This window comes from Arachis duranensis, chromosome 4 (genome assembly GCF_000817695.3).
Source record: "Arachis duranensis cultivar V14167 chromosome 4, aradu.V14167.gnm2.J7QH, whole genome shotgun sequence".
NCBI classification, from domain to species: Eukaryota; Viridiplantae; Streptophyta; class Magnoliopsida; order Fabales; family Fabaceae; genus Arachis; species Arachis duranensis.
The window spans coordinates 69,948,449-69,958,792 of NC_029775.3; the positions used below are offsets into that span (position 1 = coordinate 69,948,449).

The window sequence follows — 10,344 nt, forward strand, 5'->3', positions numbered from 1 at the left end:
AAGGAAAGCATCATAAAATTACAATAATAATAAAATCTAAAACTATCAAATAAAAGATAACAATAATAACAACTCAATTAAATATCAATAAACATGAAAACATCAAATTGCATTAATAGAAATCAAAAGTAACAAAAGTTCATGAAACTAAAAGTGATACACATGAGAAATTAATAAGATAAACTAAGAGAATCAAGACAATTAAATAAGGAAAAGCAATTAAAACTAGATCAAACAAGAATTAAAACCTAAATCTAAGAGAGATTAAATTAAATCTACCCTAATTGCTCCCCTCTTGATCTTCCTTGAGAATTGCATCAAATACTTCAGAAATGAGTTGAATTGGGCCCAAAATTGGCATGAAATTGTGACCCACGTATCTACTTAAGTAAATCACATGCTGGCAGTCATGCGTACATGTGTACACACAAATTGGCGAACTTCCTTGTCATGCGTATGCATCAGGCATGTGTACGCACAATTGGGTAGATTTCCAAAACTTTATTTCTTCATGAATTCTCCACTTTTGCATGCTTTTTCCTTCACTTCTTCAATTCATCCTTTCCTTCCAAGCCTGAAATCACTCAAAAAATACATCAAGATATCAAATGGAATTAAAGTAAATTAAATTTAGCAATTTAAGAACCTAAAAAGCATGTTTTTACTCTTAAGCGCAATTTAGGAGAAATCATGAAACTATGTTAATTCCATGAATAAATGTAAGATAAATTGATGAAATCCACTCATTTCAGCACAAGATAAACCGTAAATCTGTGGTTTCTCAATCGTACATATGCATGGTGTCATGTATACGCACGATGGGTAATTTTCATCCCTTGTGCGTACGCACAAGGGCATGCGTACGCACAACTTCCGTTTTCGTGTTGTACGCCAATTCTTCCATGTCCCACGTGAAGATGCTTTGTGTACCTAGGAGTGCATAATAGAGTGGCGTGGCACGTTAGGGTTTTCATGTAACACGTGAAGCTTCTGTTCAAAACAAAAAGCATTCTGTTTGCATCATAGAGCTTATTGTTTGCTCCTTCTTTTCTTGTTCTTCTTGCTCTTGGCTCCCTTTACTCTTTTTCTCTTTAATCTTCACCAATTTTCTTCTAAATTTTCCTGTAATCAATGAGTGCACACTAACTCAAAGTATTGCTCAATTAATCATTAAATCACTGCTTATCTTACAATAACTTTTAGTTTATTGATGAAAATTCTAAGAAAAAAACATTAAAGATGCGCATGCATGAGGCACCTTCTCAAAACTAAGGATATATGTTGCAAGAAATCATCAAAAGAATCACTAAAAATAGAGAAATCATTTATAAATACCTCAATGAATATTTCAATCACGTTAGAAAAAATAGAATGCATGCACCTTTGAAAAGTGGCAAGAGCATTGCAAAGCCTAAAAGGCATGCGGCGATAGGCAAAGACACCAAGCGGGCAAGTGAATGCTATCTTCTCTTGATCCACAGGGTCCACTGCAATTTGAATATACCCTGAATAGCCGTCCAAGAAATAATAGAATGCATGTCCTGCCAATCTCTCTAGCATCTGATCAATAAAAGGAAGAGGAAAGTCATGTTTCCTAATGGCAGTGTTGAGCTTTCTATAGTCAATGCACATGCACCACCCTGTGATGGTTCTTGTAAGAATGAGCATATTCTTTTCATTAGTGATTATTGTGACTTTGCATTTTCTGGAAATAACTTGAGTCGGCCCACCCAAGGGATGTCAGAAATTGGATAAATTATCACCGCTTCCCATAACTTCATTACCTCTTTTTGAACTACCTCTTTCATTACTAGATTGAGCCTCCTTTGTGCTTACACCACTGGTTTTGAGTCTTCTTGAAGCAAGATTTTATGCATGCACATTGCAGGGCTTATTCCTTTAATATCACAAATGGTCCATTCAATGGTAATTTTATGGTTCCTCAATACTTTGAGTAATTCAACTTCCTCACACATGCTCAAGGAGAAACTTATAATTACTGGATAAGTGTCTTCATCTCCAAGGAATGCATATTTAAGAGTTGGAGGTAGGGGCTTCAATTCAAGTTTGGGTGACCCTTCCTCCTTGTTAGGAACGTGAATCACATCCTTGGATGATGGGCAATCTTCAATTTCGGCCATATCACCTTCAACAGGGGGCTCCAGAGAATTGTTGAGCTCCTCCTCTTCCAATGCTTTTTATACCAAGGGATCTATCAAGTCAATCTTCATACAATCTTCAAAATCACTCAGATGTTGCATGGTCGTGGGCACATTGTGTACTAATTGTGATGCATGAGAAACTTTAGTTTTTTTTGTTATTATTTCTTTGAATAAAGTTAGTGATTTTCTTGTTTTTGTTATGATTCTCATGCTTTTAATCAATATTTCTTGGAGTTGCTTTGAGCTTTGGTATGTGTAGGAAAGTGTTAAAAATAAGCAAGAACAAGGATGAAAAGAAACAAGCAAGAGAGGTACTAGGAGCAAGGAGGAAGAAGAGTCAAATAGAGAGCTCTTTGGACCAAACAGAGAGCTCCATGGAGAAGAAATTCCCAAAGAAAGCCATGCGTGCAACATGGGATCCCATGCATTGCAGTTGAAACTCAAATAGAGGCCAATTGTGCCAAATCAAATAATTCGTGCAACGTGGGAGCCCATGCGTTGCACTTGAAGCACAAGCCAAACGCCCATTTAAGCTCTTCATACTCCAACAAACATTACTTGAGTTAGAGAAGTCCAAATGATACGATTTTAGCGGCGTTAGAAAGATGACATCTAGAGCTTCCAATGATATATAATAGTCTAAAGTGGTCATGCATCTAAGGCAGCCACACTCAAGCCACAAAAAGCACTCTAGGATTGCCATGAATTCATGCTTGTAACATATGAAACTTAATGTGTAACTTGAGCATAACTTGAGTTAGAGAAGTTCAAATAAAGTAGTTCTAGAAACGTTGGAAATCCAATGATATATAATAGTCTATTTGCATCTAAGGTAGCCACACTCAAGCTACAAAAAGTACTCCAAGGCTGCCAGGTGCCATGCATTGGACGTGGGGGTTGGTGTGTGCAATGTGAAGAGCAAACAGAGAACAACCATGCCAAAACAAGCCATGCGTGCAATGTGGGGCTTGGTGCATTGCACTTGGGACATCAAACAGGGACCAATATTGTCAAAATCAAACTATGCGTTGTACTTGAGGCTATGCGTGCAACGCACCAAATGGGCCACTCCTAGGGCCACCAATCCTTCACCAATCCTTTATTAATCCTTTAATTCTTCAAGTACTTAATTAGATGATCCAAGATTACGTTTCAATCCCATGATTTCAACCAAGTAAGACACTAAGTTTTTGAATTTTAAATACATGAAAGATTACTAATTAATTAAGAGTTATTAGAAAAGATTTGATTTGATTAGATTTGATTTGGTTTTGATTAAGTTTGAGTTTGGTTTCTAGGTTTAGGGTAGCTCTTAATATGTTCGGGAGGACTTTGTCCACGGATAACACACAATACACCACACTTTACAATTTTGCTGTAGTTACTGCGGTTTCATCTTAGAACCTCAAGGCGAGAGGGTTTTCCATTTCAGTAAACAAAAGATCGTTGAATTTAAGGCAAAAGTCAATATAAAAATTGAAAACAAAAATAAAAACAAAATATCATCACTGCAAGCACTTTTGACTCGCCTGTGGAGATCTGTAGTTTAGAGCGAGGGTCCTGAGCCTGAAGAAGAAGTACAGGCCAGTTATATAGGTGGCAAGGGGAGAATAAGTGTTCGACATTGGCAAAACCAAAATATCATTTTGGGAATTTGATACAGGTTGAAACAGTGACCATGAAGGTTCAAAATGAACAAGATGGTCGGTTTCCACACCAAGGAAAAGATGAAGAGCCACTATAAGGGTTGGGTGAGAAAAAAAGTCATCATAAAAAAAATATAATAGTGCAGACTCATTTACCTCTCAAATCAAATTCCACCTTTTGTATCATCACTTTGACATTCTTTTATTTATCTTTATGAATGTCCCATTTTCTTTTGTCCAAAGGCCCTCATAAACTAATCAAAGGATAATTTTGGATTAGCTAAGAACTATTTAAAGTAATTAGACTGAAAAAAAAAACAAGAATTATATGTAAAGTAAGAGTACTTATATGTGGTCGGTATTCTAATCAAAAGCACTAATATATCAAGAATAAATATTAAATACCAAATACAATCCAAAGTTCAAAACTCGATATAATCAAACATTACTAAAGGTAATAATCAAACATACTCCAATCATACTTTAAAATCTAGTTATAAACAAACGTATTTAAGATTATAATTAAATCAAAGTTAAAAAATTATAGGAAAAAAGACAGATAGATCCCTGACTTTTCAAACTTTTGATAAATACATCTCTGACAAAATTTAAATACAAAAAAGTCCCTGATTTTAACAAACGGAAGACAATTTAGTCCTTCCGTCTATTTGCCTCTCATACACCTAACGGAACTGGCTAACGTGGCTGAAATGGTGTACAAGTATCCGTTACGGTGCCACGTTGGAAGGGAAAAAAAAGTTCGAAGGACAAATAAGTCATTGATGTCATTTTACAAATAAAGTTCGAAGGACAAATAGGTCCTTGAGAATTTTTTTTCATTATACTTCTATTATGAGAATTTAGTTTATAAAATTAGGCTAATTTTTTTTGTATGGAAAAAATATTGGTGTTTTTGTTGAAAATGAGAGAATGTGGTGTAATTATAGATGGGTGGATTTTTTTTGTGGGAAGTCAACACGTGGGGCGTGGTGCAACACGTGAAGGCGTAGTGAACACGTGGCATCATTCTGACCAACACGTGGGGGGCGTGTTGAACACGTGGCAGCATCTTAGCCAACACGTGGGGGCGTGTTGAATAATTTCCACAATACTGTAATACACTTCAAATGTCAATATTCAACTAAAACACCAATTTTCTTTCTATATTAAAAATAATTTCTGATAAAATTATGCTTGTATTTTGAAATCTAGTTAACTTGTTTTATTCTACAATTTAAATTATTTGTATTAAAATTGTAGAAATTTGGCTTGTTATATTTCTACTCTTTTTCTTAAATTGCATTAGTTTAGTTTTAGTGCATTTGTGTATTATATTAGAATTTGTTAAATTGCATTAGTTCAGTTTTCATCATACCAGTGGCATTAGTTAGCATCAGTTCATTTATGCATCAAGTTAGCATTAGTTCATTTGTGCATCATTCATGTATTAAGTTAGTATTAGTGCATTTGTGTATTATATTAGAATTAGTATTTTTATGCATAATAACATTACGAGAATATTTTTTTTTAAATTATAGTTCACTTTGTTCTAACAGTATCAATTATGCATGACACAAAAGATTTATAAAATCAAACTACTTTTATAAAAAAATCGTAAGTTGACAAAAGTTTCTGACTAAGAAGACCAAGATATCTGCAGATAAAAAATTAAATAATAAGATTTTTAGTTATTATTTTTATATGAAAAAGTCTAATTTTTTATTAGTAATTAATTTTAACATTCGTTATCTAAAATTTAAAATAATTTAATGTGTATAATTTTACATTTAAAATATTTTAATTGTAAAAAAATATCGAATGACATATTTTGATTTGTCAAATTACTAATATAAAATATAATTATATATAGAGTAAAAATAGTAGAGAGAAATATAAAAATGGAGAGAGGTAGATGAGAGAATTTAGGAAATGAGTTTATTAATTTTGAAAAAAAAATTCTCAATGACCTATTTGTCCTTCGCACTTTATTTGTAAAATGACGTCAAGGACTTATTTGTTCTTCGAACTTTTTTTCCCTTCCAATGTGGCACCGTAACGGACACCTGGACACCGTTTCAGCCACGTCAGCCAGTTCCATTAGGTGTATGAGAGACAAATAGATGAAAGGACTAAATTGTCCTCCGTTTGTTAAAATCAGGGACTTTTTTATATTTAAATTTTGTCAGGGATGTATTTGTCAAAAATTTGAAAAGTCAGGTTTGTCTTTTTCCCAAAATTATATTATAATCAAACATTACTAAAGGTAATAATCAAACATGTTTGAAATTATATTTCAAAATCCGATTATAATCAAATTCAAAGTTCAAAAATCATACTATAATCAAACATACACCAAATATTCTTTAAAATTTGATTATAATCAAACACGTTTTGGATAATAATCAAATTAAAAATCCAAAAAGATGAATTAAAAGAAGCTAAAACTAATAAGAGTAAAGGAGTAATAACAATAAAAATTTAAATATAATCAAACACCAAAATCAAAATCAAAGTTTAACTTCATGCTATATAATGAGACATATTCATATTGATAAACAAATATATTTCAAAATCTTGTTATATAATAGAACATGCTTAAGAGCCTTTTTTTTTTAATTTTTTTGCAATAAATAGTGTACATCTGGAGGTGTGAAAGCTTGTTTTTCCTTTTTAAAATGCAATAGGATCATGTGGATACAGAAGATGAAAATCTATGAACAAAAATGTGGAGTCTTTCAGCTGCACATAGTAAAAATAAAAATAAAGGTAATATATTCAACAAGAATATTATGCTTTATGTAATCTACACATCGAACAAAATGAGCTAGAAACTACTTTTAAAAATGATGAAAGTGAAAACTAAAGCTAATCAATCAAGTCAAAATTGAACCATTGAAAGCCTGAAACTGAAGCCTCGTCTCCATCATCCACGCACCATTATCACCAGTTATCCCGCCGCAAAAATCCTTAAAATCAATTCTCCTCTTCTTCAATGGCACCACTACGTGATGCTCACGTGACACTAGCTCAAGCCCTAACGAAAGCTCCAACCCAACCTTGTTGCCGCAAACGTCAGCCAAACCACCAATCATCCCCTTTGCATCAGAATCTGGTTCGTTAGGGAACTGAACGGTAGCAGTCTCCACCAACACGTCGCTTTCGATTTTTCTACTCTCTTCCTCCACCATCATAGCAACCGTTTCAGGCCGTTTCGTTGCGTATTGTGTGAATCAGTGGTTTTGGGTTTAGGAAACGTGTGTGGGCGCATCTAGGATTGAGACTAGAATTGATTTTTCAGCTTTTGTATATTATATAGTAGAGTAATGGTAGGTATATACCAAAATTAACTACTAAAATCAGCTATCAATATAAAATATATGTTAAAATATAAATACACATTAAAAATAAATTAAATTACATATATATTTATATAAATACATACAAATAACATTATTATATATAATATATCCATATTTTTATACTAGTGGTTGATTTTAACATCATATAGCATAAAACATTTACGTGTTTTCTTAATTCATAGAAGAATTAACCCGACTAAATTGCTTGTGTCATTTGGTCATCACATTAGACACCGTCCACGATTTCATGGTTAAAAAAAATCTCTAATATTTGTGTGAAACAAGCTCTGTACCGTAGAATTCTCCTTCCATTTTACCATCGTATTTTATTTATAGTGTGTGTCTTCGTTCTTGATCCTCACCGACTTTGTTGACATTTTCCGATTTAGTGATCTCTGAGAGGAAAGAAAAGGTAAGCAAATCTCAAATCTCACTTGTTTCTCTTTCTCATTTCAATCCAATGCATTACCCAGTGGGACAGCTTAATTCCCATTAGTAGTTTTATGTCGTCTATGAAATCTTATTTGTTTTCTTGAATTTGATGGGAAGTTTCTCGTTGAATATTTTTTTCTTTTCAGTTTTTGAAATAAAAGGATACATTTCTGTTTCTGTCGCTGGTTCTTTTTAAACATATGTTGTAAATTTTTAGTTCATGAGCATTTTTCTTTTTTTAATTAAAAGACATTGTTCATAACTTTTGTCTTTTTGCTATGATCAGTGGTTGTTTATTAGATAACGGTGGGATTGGAAAATTATCAATTATTCAACTTACATTGCAAAGTTATCGCTATTTTCTATGTTTTTGGTTCCTGACTTACAAAAGAACATGCTTATATATTTGATTCGTTGATGGGGTCACTTGCTGGGAGATTCAGCATGTGTTGCTTCATTCCATTTGCTATCTTTTATTATTGATTCCATGCACTTTGAGCGTGGGTGTGGTTTGCAGGGCCTGGAATTGTTTTGTTTCTTTTCTTTAGATCCGTATTGTAAGCAGTGTCTAAAGATAATAACAAAAAGATATAAAATTTTGATATATTTGGAGAACAAGTTTAACGGTGTCCACCTCTTGATATAGCATGTGACATATTTAAAGGTTATTTCCAGAAATTGCCCAAAAGATTCACGAATAAAATAAGGATAATTATTATTAGGAGAGGAACTTCCTAATGTTTATGTTCTTCTAATCAACAACGAGAGTGAAAAGCCTTTAAAGTTTTATGGTGATCACTATAGACATGAATAAGAACTTGTTCATCCGCAAAACTTCCATTGATGTCATTATTTTGTTCTTCATACATTTACCCGTGTACACAATTCGTCATAGATGAATAGTCTTAGTTATATAACGAACAACAAAAATTGCATATGATTGTAGTTTTTCATATTTTTCTAATGTTAAGACAATTTTCTCCATGAAATAAGAGGTAATTAACTTATTTACCTTTAACTGCATAATGTTAGTGAATTTTAAAGTTATGTTTATGTTATTTCATTAAAGCAACATGCAATGCTGCAATGTAGGTTTAGCCACACAAGTTCTAAGCTGACAGAAAATGGGTCGCGGTGTGAGTGCCGGTGGTGGTCAGAGTTCTTTGGACTATCTCTTTGTGACTGATGAGGCTGCCAATAACAATGCCCCGGCTGCAGACAATGTCCCAGCTGCAGACATTCCTCCAGCTGCAAGCAGTGAAGGTCAGCCTGCAGATGGTAGCAGCCCTACAGAAAATACTACTGTTACATCACCAGATGATAAGCAAGTTCCACCTGGAGATGTTCCTGGTTATCTTAAAAACAATTACCATCGTGCTGAGGGACAAAACTGTGGTAACTTCGTCACGGTATCAACCCTTTTACTTTTTCTATTGTGCTAGCTAGTGATATATGTTCGTAGCTTGTCGTGACGTGTAGCAATCTCACATCCTAATTTTTGTGACGTTATACAGTAGAATTTGGATCATCTAAAATCAAGAAATTGATAAAATAATAAAATAAAAAATTAATCAACATTAATTTTATAATTTTTATAAAACATGTATTCTATCATCTTAATTTAAAAGTAATTAACTTTTTAACTTATCACTTTATTAAATTTCTCATTTTAAAAGATCTCTATCGTATATCATATTATCATTTCTATAAAATTTTATTATTTGTCTATGATTTTGATCTTCTAACCTTAAAGACACTATATCAACTTAATGTGTATTAACATTTTAGTCAATGTGTTGATTACACATTTATAATTACAGTTTTCAATGTGACCAAAACATTTCTAATAATTTTTTGCACTACCCAACAAGTCTTTCTATATTTTCATGTCTCTAATTAATTTTGTCTTCATTTTAAACAATAAATTATTGATAATGATAAAAAAATAAAAAAAAGTTAGAATTTGTTTTATTTAATATTTATTAATTATTATAATAATTAATAAATATTAAAAAATAAATTATAATTATTTTCACTAATTATTTTTATTTATTAAACATCTCAAATAAATTATACACGAAAAAAGTTGTGTAATTATTCTATCTCTTATATGGGTATAGGTCCCACATTCCATCCAATGGTGGAGGAGTGGGTTGGCTTGATGTACTAGGATAAATGAGTAATATAATATTACATCTCATCATTATATTATCTTTATATTTTAGGAGTGAAAGTTGATATTTTCACATCCGCCAGTATTATGATCCTTTTTCTAACAAATTATTATGATCCTTGGTTATAAGCTTGTGTTTGACATGCTGAGTAAAATTTATCTATTGTTAATCGTTGATTCCCTTTGTTGTAGGATCGACCATCTACAAAGGTTCATGCCGCTCCAGGTGGAGGGTCTTCCTTGAATTACCTCTTTGGTGGTCCTCCTCCTGAGAACAAGTAATTTGTCACCATGAAGAACACTTTTCATTTGAGACCTTTTTATGCGATCTACACTTTTGTGAAATAGATACTTTTCCCCTATTTATAGACTCATCGAGTTGTTTCTTCTGCAACAATAAACCCGTTTGCTTGACAATGTTGGAGTAGCCAATGACATTAACTATGATAATTCATAGGTTTGTTCTTATGTGTAATTTTGTGAATGTCATTTAATGTAAGTTACTCTTCTTCTTCTCAGCAAAAAGTATCCCCTAATTGTTCTCCTACTTCTATATTATTATTTGGCTATTT

The 10,344-nt window shown here is 32.6% G+C and overlaps 1 protein-coding gene across 2 annotated transcripts; it reads left to right on the forward strand.

The window, feature by feature from the left end:
- Window positions 1-8,723: 8,723 nt before the first annotated feature.
- Window positions 8,724-10,080, forward strand: LOC107484703 (protein SPIRAL1-like 2). 2 transcript variants are annotated; one of them, XM_052259873.1, is made up of 3 exons: window positions 8,724-8,877; window positions 8,917-9,008; window positions 9,965-10,080. In XM_052259873.1, exons 1-3 carry the CDS (start codon window positions 8,724-8,726, stop codon window positions 10,052-10,054), a joined length of 336 nt encoding a protein of 111 aa, XP_052115833.1. In that variant the 3' UTR covers window positions 10,055-10,080. The 2 variants fall into 2 exon arrangements, with proteins under 2 accessions (XP_052115833.1, XP_015960732.1); XM_016105246.3 differs by having other exon boundaries at window positions 8,724-9,008.
- The last annotated feature ends 264 nt before the right edge of the window (window positions 10,081-10,344 follow it).